Here is a 13323-nt window from a genome sequence, read left to right as displayed (position 1 = left end):
AGCCCACAGGGTCTCTGTCAAGGTTAAAAGTAGGGCTGTGTTTCTCTTCTGAGGACCTTTGGGAGCAGACAGGATCCACCCCGGGCCCGTCCCTGCCCAGAGCAAGATTGGCTGACTTCCTCAGGCAGTAGGAAGCAGAGTCAAGTGCACACAGGAGCCAGCAGGCCGAGGCCCGTGGGCGGGAGGGCTCGTCGTTCTCTGCCCAAGCGGAGACTTCCTCCGCTCAGCACCTCCAGGGCCGCCGACCTGAGTGACAGTGACCTTCTCCTCTTCTCAACAGAACATCCGTGTGCGCTCTGTGACAGGTGTTGGCTTCTACATGCCCATGGGGAGGATCAAGGGGACCCTGTCATCCAAGTTCCTAATGGTAGATGGTGACAAAGTAGCCACCGGATCCTACAGGTGAGTTGGACCAGGTCGTGGGAGGGCCCGGGTTCACGTTCACGGTCGGAAATGTTCATGCTCACTCGGATCCTGGACTAGCCGCCTCCACAGTCAGGACTTTCAGAGCCGCTGTCCATTCTGATGGCCAAGAAGAGCCTCCTGGCCTGTGCCTTCCCTCAAACGTTCTGGCTAGTGGGTTATTGGAGAAAGAGGATCAACTCTTGCCCATCAAAGCGCTGCCTGCCTCTCATGGTTGGCAGCGGCTGGTTACGTTTTGAGGCTGGTTGTCAAGTGGGACGAGCAGGAAGCAGAACGGACCAGATCCGGGAAGGAAGTGTGAGGGCGTGTGCGGTGGGACTGCCTCCCACTCTGCTCAGAAAGAAATGGCCGGGATCACGGGAGTGTGTGTCTGGGCCGCTCTGCCCCCGGGTAAATTAAAGCCTTGGTGAGGAAGAGACCCGGGCACATGAAACAATCAATGGCCTAAGGGCTCTGGCGGGGTTAGAGCGTCGGGTTTCGCAGACACTAATTGCTCTAGAACATCAATGGAAGAACCGAGAAGGAATGGAACGCTAACAGTAGCGGCGGCTGCAGGTCCCACTTACTCAGTGTATGCTTGTGCCAGGTGCTGACTGAGCGAAATGCGCTGCATACGTTGTTTGACTCGAGCCTCACAACTCTGTGACTTACGAGCCCACCTGACCAGGCACCCAGGGCAGAACCAGGTTTGAATCCAGGCCTGGCTGCTCTGGCCCTGCTCTGACTGCACCCACTGCCTGCTGTCTGCATTTGAGGCCAAGACCTGGACAAAGGGAGGGTCAGGGTCTGTGGAGGGCGGTCGCCCCAGGACGAGGGCAGCAAAGCGTCTGGCCTCGGTGGTGGACCGAGCTGGACAGGCAGCCCGGTGAGGAGATGGGTGTACCAAGGGGCTGCTGGCAGCTAGAGGCTGCAGGCCTGTGCACATGTATGTTTTTTGCTGTGTTTTTTTTTTTTTTTACTGTCACACTTACGGCAAATGGAAATTCCCTGGCTAGCTGCCAAATCAGAGCTATAGCTGAGGCCTGTGCCACAGCCATGGCCACACCAGATCCTTCATCCACTGAGCGAGGCCAGGGATCGAACTCGCATCCTCACAGACACTATGTCAGGTTCTTAACCCACTGAGCCACAGCGGGAACTTCCCAGGCACATGTGTCTTGCTTTTCTGTCCCCACCTTCCCAGCTTCACCTGGAGTTCCTCCCACGTGAATAGGAACCTCCTGCTTCTCCTGACGGGGCAGAACGTGGAGCCCTTTGATGTGGAGTTCCGGGAGCTGTACGCCATCTCCGAGGAGGTGAACTTGTACCAGAAGCTGGGCCTGGCGGGAGGCGCCGGCAGGCTCGGCCTCAACTACTCCTCCACCGTGGCTCGCAAGCTCATCAACCCCAAGTACGCCCTGGTGGCAGCCAGCCGCCAGCCCCCGGGAGAAATGATGCGCTCGGCTGCCCGGCAGCAGCGAGAGGTCTGCAGCCACCCAGAGGGGCAAGAGGAGGGCGGCAGGGGCAGCGAGTCAGCCCGGCGCCTGGAGAACTTCCTGCACGACCTGGTCACACTGCAGCAGGTGCTGCCCCCCGTGGAACCCGTGCCCTCGGGAGAGCTGACGAGGAAGGACAGCAGGGGGGTCTGCCACCTGCGCGCGGACCCAAAGCCCAAAGCCCCAGAGGCACTCGCCCGACATGGCAAGGGAGAAGCTGCCAACGGGGAGGCCACCCCGGCCAAGGAGGGCAGGCGCTTCAGCAGCAGGTTCTTCAGCCGACGGTCCAAGAAGACCGCAGCCCCCAACGGCACGGCCAGCGCCCTGCCCGCCGAGACCTTTGCCGAGGTGGATTTTCAGGTGGGGAAGAGGCCCAACGAGGGCTCCAGTGCGGATGTCTCAGGTGAGCCCCTCCCACCAGGCCCGGGCCCCCCAGGCCTCTGGCCCTGGCCGGGCATGTTGCTATATCTCAGAAAGGCAGCTTGCTGGCGGAGAGAGAGCAGGAGCTCTGGGCCAGATCGTCCTCCCTGCCCCTCTGCTCTGGCCTTTGACTGCTGGTGGCCTGGGACCAGCCCTGCAGGTCAGAGTTTCAGTTTCCTCTTCTCCAAAAGGGGAGAATGATGCCTGCTGTGTCCCGCTGTTCTGGGGGATATAACACGCTCAGAGCAGGGCTGGACGCAGAGGAGCCCGAAAGCTCTTGTCCCCACTAGAGGCTGGGCAAGGTTCTCCTTTGCAAATGAGGAAGCAGGGGCTCAGCGCAGGGGAGGGGCAGGCTCCGCCCCGCCTCTGAATCTGGGGTCATTCTAGCAAAGCCTGTTCCTTGCCAGATTAGTTGTCCTTGGGATTTGACCTGGTCACACACACCCTGCCAATGTCCTGACCCACTTTCCCCGTTTCTGTCGTGAATAGTTGAGGGGGCTCCCCGTGTTTATTTGCTAAGTGGTGGTTGCCACACCGCCTACTTCTGCGAAAGAGTTCCTGGTGGTGGTACAATCCCTGCTGTCTCTCTGGGATCCCCTAGAGGTCCTGCCTTTGTCTCTTTCTCTGGAACAGTCTCCAGAGTAGGCCTTTCTGGCTGGTGGTGACAGCCAGGGCCGTTGCTGGGACTTTTCTCAAGTCAGCATCTCTGAACTGAACCAGTTTCCAGGTTGGGATTTCTTCCTCCAGGGCTGGGGGGCTTTGCAGCAGTGCGTCTGGGCTCCCTGGCTGACCAGCAGTGATGGCGGGGCCTTGCCTTGGGCAGCCTGAGTGCTTCCAGGCCTTCTGTGTCCCCTAAAGCCCCAGCTCTGATCTGACGTGGCAGGAGTGCAAGGATCACAATTGTCTCTCCTCCACTGATTCCCCAGCCCTGCCATAGCACTTAGACTGAGTCTCTGAAAGTTAGGACAGGCCTGGATGCAGCAGGAGTGCCAGTGCTATAGCTGCTTTGGCCAGGAAGCATTTATTGAGCGCCACTGTGTGCAGGTCCTTTACGGCACGCTCTCTCTCTTCCTTAGCCCTCACATCACCCGTGGAGGTGGCAGATGGAATCTCAGAGAGGCGAATTAATAAAGTGGTCCCAGGACACAGTAAATGGTAGTGTCCTGTCAGGGAGGGAGGGTAGCCAGCCCGCCCCATTTCCCCACCCGCACCGCCCCCCCCGGGCTCCCTGGCTCCCCCAACACCAGATGCTGCTGCAGCGCTGCACCTCTTGTTTGGAGGAAGGGTTGCCATGGTGAACACCTGGCAGGGAAGGGGGGAGGGGTGAGCCCAACCACAAAAGGGGCTGCTGCCCAGGTCCTGACGGGAGGTGAAGTGGAAGCGTTCTCGTCCTCCCCCCCCACCTTGAGGTGCTGTTTCCATAGAAACAAAAAGGCATTGTTTTATCCCTTCCTGCTTCCTTTGGTGAGTCTCAGCATCAGGTTCCCCTGCTTGGGTGACTTGGATGGTCACTGACGCTGCTGCTGCCCTCTGAGTGTTCGCACAGGGTGCCCAGGAGCCAGTCAAGCAGAGAGGGGCCGTGCCCTGTGCAGGCGTCTCTCCTGAGTGCCTGGCGCCCAGAGGGAGACTGAAACGGAGAGAAAGGCGAGCGCCAGAGTGTGGCGGCAGCCAGCACATAGAGGGACGCCCCGCGAGATCGCCCTGTTCCTTCTCCATCCTTTAGGAGAAACACAGTGGCCTCAGGCCGCACAGCCTCTGTGCATCTGGATGGGCCTCCCACACCCAAGAGCCCGCAATTCAAGGCCCTAACGAGACCTTTCCTCTCCCTGCCACGTTCTTCGCTCAAAGGCAGGGCAAGAAGCAGAAGCCTCTTCCCCAAAGGCCCTCTGTGTGGCCTCCAGCCTCCCAAATGTCTGACTGCAGCTTAGTGCCTCCTCTCGGGCAGCAGGAGCTCATCAGTAGGATTCCATGCGCCAGAGGGTCAGGGTCCCGAGTGCACGGGGGTCCCCAAGGCTGGAACTAGCAATCCTAGTGCGCTTGGAACTGTCCCATGGCAGGAAGTCACTTTAGCCACCACCTTGGGGCCCCCACCCAGGGAGAGGATCCCCATCCTACAGTGAACATTCAGAGCATCGTCTGAACAGCCGTGGGATGGATCTCAGCTCCTGGTACCCCAGATACGTCTTTCTGTCTCCCCAGGGCTGTTTCCCAGTTGAGAAGAGGAGGGGTTGAGCCAGGGAGGGCTCCAGAGGTCCCTTAGAGCTTGAGCTCTGATTTTGACTTTGTCCTTGCTGTCTCTGCTGCCCTCTTGTCAAGCGAGAACCCGGGCCAATGACAGGGTAGGTGAAAGAGTGAAAAATAGAAAAGCCGAGAGCTGACAGCCTGTAAACTTGCTTGATAAGAAGTATATAGTTGTCAAACAGCACGTACATTTTTGCAAACACAAGTGTGGCCCTTGGGAGAACCTCCGGAAATCCTTTGCTTTAGGTCCGGCCATCCAGCCGCGGGCGGCCTGGTGGTTTGAAGGCCCACAGCCCCCTCTACTGGTGGAAGAGCCAAGCGCCCTTTCCTTCTGGTTTTTTCTTGCTCCTGTGCTTGGCGCCGTCAGCACCTTTCCTGAGCTGGCTACCCACACCCATCCTGGAGCTCAGGACTCTGGGGCAGTGATCCCAACCCCAGAGAAGAGCAGCCACGGCAGAGCCTTGTCAAAAGACAGTGAGGAGTCTCCTGCTGGACTGGGCTCAGGAATCTACATTTTAAACAAACACCCCAAGTGTTTTCAGAGCAGCATATTAGATGATGCTTGGACAAGGCTCCGCCCTGGAGGGGCCTGCCAGGTTGGGGGTGGAGGTTCCAGGTGATGTCCAGAAGCCCCTGCTGGTCCCCGAGGAAAACTCTCGGGATCCGGCCAATACGCTGGGGCCCCGTTAAGAGGAGGATGAAAGGCACAGGCCTTCCCTCAGTAGCAGTTGCTGGCCTGTGCTGGGCGGGCTCAGCGCTCAATCCTTTCACCCAGCGCTCACAGCCACCTTCCTGATGCCATCATTTTATAGATGAGACCTTAGCAGTAGAGAGAGACCAGCCCCTGTGCGCACCGCCACCAGTGGGAAAAGGGCAGTGTGGTCTCCTGCCTCCCAGGGCTTTGCCCAAAGCGAGGTGGTCTCTGGAATGTTACGGTGGGGACACTAACTGTTAGGAAGGCCCAGAAGCCTGGAACATGCCCGACCCTCCCCCGCTGTCCCACCCACGGAGAGGAGGAGGGGGTCGTTTCCGCCCCAGAGTGCCTCTGGGTCACCACTTTCCAAGGGCCCCTGAGCCCATGCTTAGCTCCCAGTGTTTTCCAAGGTGACTGCAGCCACAGGTGCCTTTCCAGAACTCTCCCAGAATCCCCCAATTTCTGCGTGGATGGGCCACCCTGGCTGCAGGGCGGCTGCTGGGCTCCTGGCTCTGGGAGCTTCAGACTTGCCTGTGTCATCCCAGTAGTGGAGGTCTCAGGACTGTCCTGGAAATCTGGGTCCCTGTCTGGGACGGACAGCTGGGGAGGGGCTTCTGGGTTCAGAGCTTCACAAGGGACTCCTCCAGTTGCAGGGGGAGCCTCCGCAATAGCTGTCTTGTCCAGAGCAAGTTTCACAGTTCAGTGTCGCTCCTGAGGTCAGGCCCCCACTGCTGTGCTCGGGCTGCACTGACTCCACGAGCCTGAGCACCATCACCAGCCAAGATCTTGGTCACACAGCACAGATGAGGGGAGCTGAGTGAGCATCCGAGGGACTGATCCCGCTCGGCTCTAGAGAAGAGGCAGGCGGTCCTACTCAAAGTGGCAGATGTCAAAATCCCCTGCCCTGCTGGTGTCTCTTGGGCCCCCCCCAGGGCTTCCATCACCCTCTGGGTGAGTGAGGGCGTGGATGTTACCCAATCAACATCCACTGATGCCCAGTCGTTGGTATTGGTATGAAACCTTAAGTGGCTTGTTGCCGCCTGATCATTCATTTCTTTCAACAAATATGCATCTGCACAGTGTCCGCTGTGCCAAGCACCACGCTGAGTTCCTGGGGCAGCGGGGAACAAAGTGAGCCAGCCCCTGCCCCTGTGGAGTGAATACCCTGCTGGGGGCGGGTGGGGGGGGGTAATGACCCTTTCCTACAGAGGGATGGAGGGAAGGCCTCTGACAAAGGGGCATTTGAACAGAGACTTGAATGAGGGGAGGGAGAGAACCATGTGGACATCCAGGGGAAGAATCTTCTAGAAAAGGGGAGTGCGAGGTCCTGAAACCTGTAGGGAGGCGGAGCCCACTGTCCTTGTCATGGCCGTCCATACCAGTGTCCCCACACCTCCTTCCGCCCTGACCCAGATCAGCCAGGTCCTGACCCCCAGCGGGTCCTGAGGCTCCCGCCCTTCCGGCAGGCCCCCTCTCCTCCACTTCCCGCCCTACGTCCAGTCTCACCTCACTGGTTTGTTGCTCGACTCTCTCTTGTGAGCCTCTTTTGGGCCACCCGTGCCACACATACTTTGTCAAAAAAGACATCTGGGGCTGCTGTCATATTCTCCTCTGTTAACCTGAGCAGGTGTGACCAGCCTCAGCATCTGCTGCGGGCGCCCACATGGTGCTCCCAGGCAGGGTCCGAGGAGGAAGGGTGGAGTGCGAGGGCTTGGTCCTCAGCCCGGCCTCCCCCCAGAGCTGTGGAGGTGCATCCTGAGCAGGAAGCTCCTCTCCAGGCTCCCGTCCGGCCTCGTTGACGATGGGAGCGTGTGAAGCACGCCCTACCTCTCAGGAAGCGGCTCCCCAGGTCCGGCCGCCCCAGCCCCGGCCACGTTCCTCCCCAGCTTTAGGAGCCCAGACCGATTTCCTTACCTGCCTCTGGGAGGACTCAGCATCTGCTCGTAAGCCCAGGCAGTGAACAAGCTGCTGAGGAGAGGAAGCGGCACAGGGCCTGTCCTCTGGCAGCAAGGGGGCTGGCATGCCATCAGCAGAGCTGCACCAGGGGTGGCCTCAGCACGACCCAAGCTCCTGGGCCCTTAGAGCCCTGGAGGAGTGGGACACAGTCGCCACAGCCCCTCCCTCCTTCTCAAAGCTCCAGGAGGCTCTGGTCTCCATCAGCGCGTCCCTGCACAGGGGCGGTTAATGGTGCAGCCCGCCCAGGAAGGGCTCTTTGCAGGCCTGTTCAGCGCCTAACAGCCCAGGAGAGGAGGTGGGCGCCACCTTAATTAAATTCACAGCCAAGGTGATACAGGAAGGCAGTCTGAGATGACTCTGGAGTGGGGAGGAACTGGCAGCAAAGAAGCCAGCAGTGTCGCCTCGGAGACAGGCGGCCAGCGCCCCAGGAGCATGTGGACCCTCAGCCTCGCAGCCCCCTTCCCTCCACAGGTCCCAGGGCAGGAGTCCAGGGGGCCTCTGCTGAGGATTGTAAATGGAAGGGCCTGGGAAGAGGAGAGCCGGCCTCTCGCCCCGCCTTTCCTCCCAATGACGTGTGTCCTCTGCATCCTCCGCCTTAACGCTACATCCCCTAAGCGTGCCGTCTGCGCCCCGGGGCCTGGCTCTCCATCTTGTCCTCTTCCACTGGGTGGCCTGACTAGTGGAGCAGCTGAGACAGGACCTGGCCCTGAGAACTGGGGGACCCACCGCCCGGGCTGGAAGCCGGCCCGAGGATGCCTTCTCACGGCCCCGCCATCCTGAGGACTGAGGAGAGGGTGACTGCGTGCGCCTGTGAGCCGTGAGGCTGCATGTGGGGTCAGCTCCTGGTGAACGGCCTCTCAGCAGGACTTGTCATTGCCGAGGTCAGGACTTGTCATTGCCGAGGTCAGGGGAGCGCAGAGAGGTCCGGAGGTGCTCAGGACGGGGGGATCTTTCCTTTTGCTTCTCCGAAGACCCTACTAACCTGGTTTGCAGGTCGGCTGCTTGGGAGGGAGAGTGGCCCCGGCACCCAGACTGGAGGCGTGGGTGGTCACAGGAGAGGGGCTGCGGCCAGTCCATTGAGCACCTCACTCACACCCTCCCTTGCCGGTGCCCTTGTCTCTGCAGGTAAAACAACTCCCAGTCCTGCCAAAGCCAGCAATTGTGTGATCTTCTAAGCCGCACGCGGGCCTGCTGCGGCAGGACCTGTGGATGCCCCCGTCCTGTCCTGTGGCGAACACAGGACAAACCCTGCACCAGTTTGCACATCGGACCCCTCCTGACCTCCTGCCCCGGCAGCCTCATCCTGGCCTCAGGGACCCTGAATCGCAGATGTGAGAGTCTGCGGCATCTCAGGACCATTGCACACCTCCACAAGCGCATGGCGGCTGCGCAGGGGTCAGCCCTCGTTTACATGCTGGGGAAGCTCACCAACGTCCACGCTTCTTTATGTCCAGCCCCCTCCCTCCGCTGGGCCAGCCTCGCCCTGCAGCCCTGAGATGGGGTGAGCCCACATCTTCATACCTCACTCAACATGAGGGGGGCCCAGGGCAGCCCCCCGCCCCGCCTTCTCCTTCTCTGGGCTCCCTGGTGCTGCTGGTCCCCCGAGAGCTGTGGTGGAATAGAAGGCACGAGGACAGGGCTCTGAGCCAGGCACCCAGTCTTGCTCTGGCCTCTGAACGTGAGGCAGGAGGTGGGTGAGGATGGCGGCTGGGGACTGGCTGCTGTGGCCGTCCTGGCCTGTCCCTGCAGGCTCCTGCTCTAGACTCCGAATAGAATGAGGCAGCATTTGGTGCCATTGCATCAAATTTGAGAGTCCAGCACCGAGGCCTCCTCTCCCTCACCCAGCGCCACCTGGCAGGCTCCACCCTGAATGGTCCAGGCCTCCTAGGCTATTGCCTGCTGCAAGCCCACCTGGAGCCCCCTAGTGCCTTTACCTGAGGCGGCTCCCTCCCCTCCTGTGCCTTGATTTGCAGCCCAAAGCAGGGAGGGAGAGAGAGCCGGCCTGATGTGGGGAGGGAGGCTGGGCCCTGTCTCCAGGAGCCTGTGTCCCTCCCTGCACCCCAGAGCTGGCCCTTGGTCCCCTTTACCAGCCGGGACTCACGTGCCTTCTCTAGTTACAGTTCAGCCAAAGACCAGCCTTGGCCTCCTGCCAAAGTCAGGCAGGATTGAGGAGCCTTGGCCTCCTGACAGGGACCTGGCCTAAGTGCCACAATGCCAGGCCAGGAAGAGCAGCCTGCCGTACAGTGCCCCCTCTTCAGGCGTGTGACGGAAGGGCTCTGCGCAAGTTCCTGCGCGGACAGTGGAGAAACTGCCCACGCGGGCCCTGCGGCCCGCCCTGCTTCAGGCCCAGGGACTGGTGGTCAGTCGCTGAGAGCTGAGGGCCGCAGCACCTGGGCGAGCACCACGCTCAGCCTCTCGGCCTCCTGCGTCTAAGCCAAGCTCCTGACCCCTCGTCTTTCCTTCAGCAGAACCCTGGGGCACCAGCAGCACCTTGGGGAGGGGCGCGGCTGTCTGCCAACACCTATGGAAGGGGGAGAGGGGGCGCCCCAGCGTCCTAGTGATGGGAGGGGTGGGGAGGGGAGAGTGAACCTGGCTCCCCGGGGCAGGGCGAGCTTCTGTGAGGATTAAACATTTCCTGGGAAGTGCTTCCTGAGGCACCGAGGCCTGGCAGCGAGGCCTTGCTTGTTCTGGAGGGGAAGGGCCGGGGGAGGCAAAGGGGGTGTTTCCACCTCAGATGCAAGTGTTTGGGTAGACAGAGCACCCTTGGTGAGGAGAGCAGACACCTCTGGGGACAAGGGAGGAGGGGACCAGCTCCTAAGCGATGCTGCAGATGTCTGCTGGTGCCTCTCCTAGAGAGCAGTGCCCTCCCCGCCCAGACTGGCAGCCACCGCAGCCTCGAGCGGGCAGTCCTTCCTGCCCCCGTTTCTCCCTGTGCCGGCCTGGGCGCCTTCTCACTCCCTCATAGAAACAGAGCGGCTGGGAGACCATATGTTGAAGAGGAAGCCACATGGTGTCCTGGGAGGAGGGCTGGCCTGTGAGGCAAGGCACCGGCCCCTCCCCAGCATGTTCCCTCTCCCCTTCCCTTACCGAGGTTTGGCCGCAATGGCCTCTGACCCCTTCCAGAAGACAGTCCAAAGATTGCTGAGGATCTTGAAGTCCTGGAGTGCAGCTCCTGCCGTCTGCTCATCGGCCTGAGCTGCAGCCCGCCCCCTCCTGCCTCTTGGCTTCAGCTTTGGCACGTCTGCCCTCCGTTCTAGCACTTGCACATACTTTGTGAAATTCTCATCAAATCTCAAGGGAACATCTGGCCTTCCCAGCTGGGTGGCAAGTTCAAGGGTGGACCATGCCCTTGGTCCCTCCTCAGCATCTTCCACAGGCTGGTGACACCAGAAGGGCTCAGGAGGAAAGGGATGGAATGGCGCTCAGGGTGCGAGGCCTGGCTCCACTGCCGCCACCTGCCCCCATCTCCAAGCTGCCCACTTTCTCAGTCTGGTCTCTGTGGGCCAAGTGTCAACCACTGGCAGAGCTCCTTGGGAGGTCGGCCTTGGATGAGCAGAGGCACTTGGCGGCTGCCGCCACCCTAGACCTTGCTCCTTAGGAGCAGGAAGCACAGGCCTTCTGCACAGAGCTGGGAGGCTTTCCCTTGATATTTGGCAAAACCTCCCAGTCTCCTTTGTCAGCTGTCCTCGGGATATGGGTAGCCCCACCCCTGATCAGCCTCTGCTCACAGCATTCGCCTGTGTCTGCACGGACTCAACAGAAAGCCAGATGAAAGAGGCAGCCTTGAGATACGGGGGGAAAGGGTTTGTTTTTTGTTTTGTGTGTGTGTGTGTGTGTGTGTGTGTGTTTTAGGGCCACTTCCACTGCTTGTGGAGGTTCCCAGGCTAGGGGTCAAATCAGAGCTACAGCTGCCAGCCTACACCACAGCCACAGCAACGCCTGACCCGAGCCATGTCTGCGACCTACACCACAGCTGACAGCAACACTAGGTCTGTAACCCATTGAGCGAGGCCAGGGATCGAACCTGCAACCTCATGGTTCATAGTCAGATTCATTTCTGCTGCACCACAACGGGGAACTCTGGTTTTCTGCTTTTGACATACCGATCACCTGCTATACGCCAGTCACTGTGCTAGATGTTTCCGTCACCTGCAGCTTTCAAACTAAGACAAGCCCAGGAAAAGACCCTTTGCAAAGTTAAAAGCTCTTCCTGTATACACGGAGACTGAGTCTCAAAGGTTACATGGTGAGCAGCTCAGGTCTGTTGCCCCCGTTTTCTAGATGAGGAGGTACGTGGTTCTCCCCACATCCCATAGCACCTAAAATGCAGACCCAGGACGGCTCCTCCAGCTCAGGGCTTCCTGCCTTCAATACCAGTAACACCTTGAACGGAAAATTCTGTTGGGGGAGGGGCTGCCCTACACACAGTAGGAGGTTTAGCAGCCCCTACCTACTAACTACCAGTAGCACCCTTCAGATGAGACAACCAAAAATGTCTTCAGACGTTGCCACGTGTCCCCGGGGTTCCGATGGCCCCAGGTGAGAAAGAGAGCTCTACTTTGAGCCCTGAAGGGCCACGGGCTGCTTCCCTGAGCTGCTGTCATGTGTGTTCCTCCTGCAAAACAGTTCTCTTTGTTGCCGAAACGCTGGGGCCCAGAGAGGCTGGCTGGCTTGCCAGAGATTTTGCTTTCTGTGCCTGGCGCGGTGGTATCTTCCTTCTCTGCTCTGTCTACCTTGCTTGGCTCTCCCCAGAACAGGTGTGTTTATGTGCACACATCTGTCCCTGCCACGTTTCCTCCCAATCTGTTCTCCTTCCTTCGGCCTCCGTTAAGGCCAGCACAGAGAGCATCCCTGGACATACCTGTGTGTCTCCGGCAGTGTCCCCACATCAAAAGGCAGCCAGGGCTGACACGCTCCTCAGTGCTACCTGGAGCTCCGTGATCACATTCCCAGTGACCACTGACAAAGCCCCCTCAGCAGCTAATTAGTCCTGCTGAGCACCGTGGATACAGTTGATCATCTGGCTGTGCGCCAGTCTTTCCTCCCTGCCTGGAGGACCCAGTGGCTGTCACTGTGACCGTCTGTACTGCTGTTCCAGTGGCAGGAGGTCTGGTGCAGAGCAGGCACCCCAGGTCCAGCAAGCTGAGCCAGACCAAGGCTGAGAGGACATGCCCCTTAGGAGAGTCTGAGAGCTGGCGAGTGCAGATGTGAGAGTGTTTTTAGGGTGAGTCATCACTGGATCATCCGGAAGCCTTTGAAAAGCTGGACAGGGAGTTCCAATTGTGGCTCAGTGGGTTAAGAACCTGACATTGTGTCCATGATGATGTGGATTCGATCCCTGGTCTTGCTCAGTTGGTTAAGGATCCGGCATTGCTGCAAACTGCAGTGTAGGTTTCAGATCTGCCATTGCTGTGGCTGTAACGGAGGTTGGCAGCTGCAGCTCCGATTCAGCCCCTAACCCAGGATCTTCCATATGCCACAGGTGTGCCCCGGAGACCAGGACACCATCTTTCTGCCTCACTGTTGTATCCTCATATCTGCGTAATAGCAATTTGTTAAATGATTGAACACTTGACAGCTATTTGATACAGAGAATAAACTAGGCTAATCAATGGGGGCGGTGTCAGAGGCTCTGAAATTGATCCTGACTCCTGAGACCACACCTGGAAGCCAAACAGGATTCTGCTCTCCACTATTTCATTTCATGAGGACTGGGTTTATCAAAAGTCCTTCCTGATCAAATCTTTTCCTCGAGGATTTCAGCATGTGTCCTCAGGGGGGTCATCTCCCAGTGGCCCAGGCTAGAACCTAGTTTATCCAGACCTTCCTAGAGCACTGTCATTGCATCATGTGGCCTTTCCAAGTGACAGCACTCCGGAGACAAGTTTTCATCAGAAAAGTGGCTAGAAGTTAGGCATTGTCAGCAGCCGCTGAAAAGCAGCTCCAGGAACAGATGTCCACGTTGTAGGAGACCAGCCAGGACCTGCCACAGAAGCCAGCAAGTGCGTGGGGAACCTGGAGGAGGAAGGGAGGAAAGGCAAGAACAGGCAGCATGCCCAGAGGCCCATGGTCCTCTGGGCACAAGCAAGGGAAAAGCACATCCCATCCTGTGCT

The 13323-nt window shown here is 59.2% G+C and overlaps 1 protein-coding gene across 1 annotated transcript in view; it reads left to right on the top strand.

The window, feature by feature from the left end:
- Positions 1-12821, top strand: part of FAM83F (family with sequence similarity 83 member F) — a 33767-nt gene extending 20946 nt beyond the window's left edge. The window contains exons 3-5 of the mRNA XM_005663777.2: positions 281-402; positions 1607-2301; positions 8335-12821. Of these exons, the coding sequence (XP_005663834.1) occupies positions 281-402; positions 1607-2301; positions 8335-8384 (867 nt within the window). The 3' untranslated portion in view covers positions 8385-12821. The remainder of the gene's footprint in view (positions 1-280; positions 403-1606; positions 2302-8334) is intronic.

The sequence above is a fragment of the Sus scrofa genome, chromosome 5 (genome assembly GCF_000003025.6).
Source record: "Sus scrofa isolate TJ Tabasco breed Duroc chromosome 5, Sscrofa11.1, whole genome shotgun sequence".
NCBI classification, from domain to species: domain Eukaryota; kingdom Metazoa; phylum Chordata; class Mammalia; order Artiodactyla; family Suidae; genus Sus; species Sus scrofa.
Note: the sequence above shows the minus strand (reverse complement) of the source record. Positions and strands in the feature narration are given on the sequence as shown.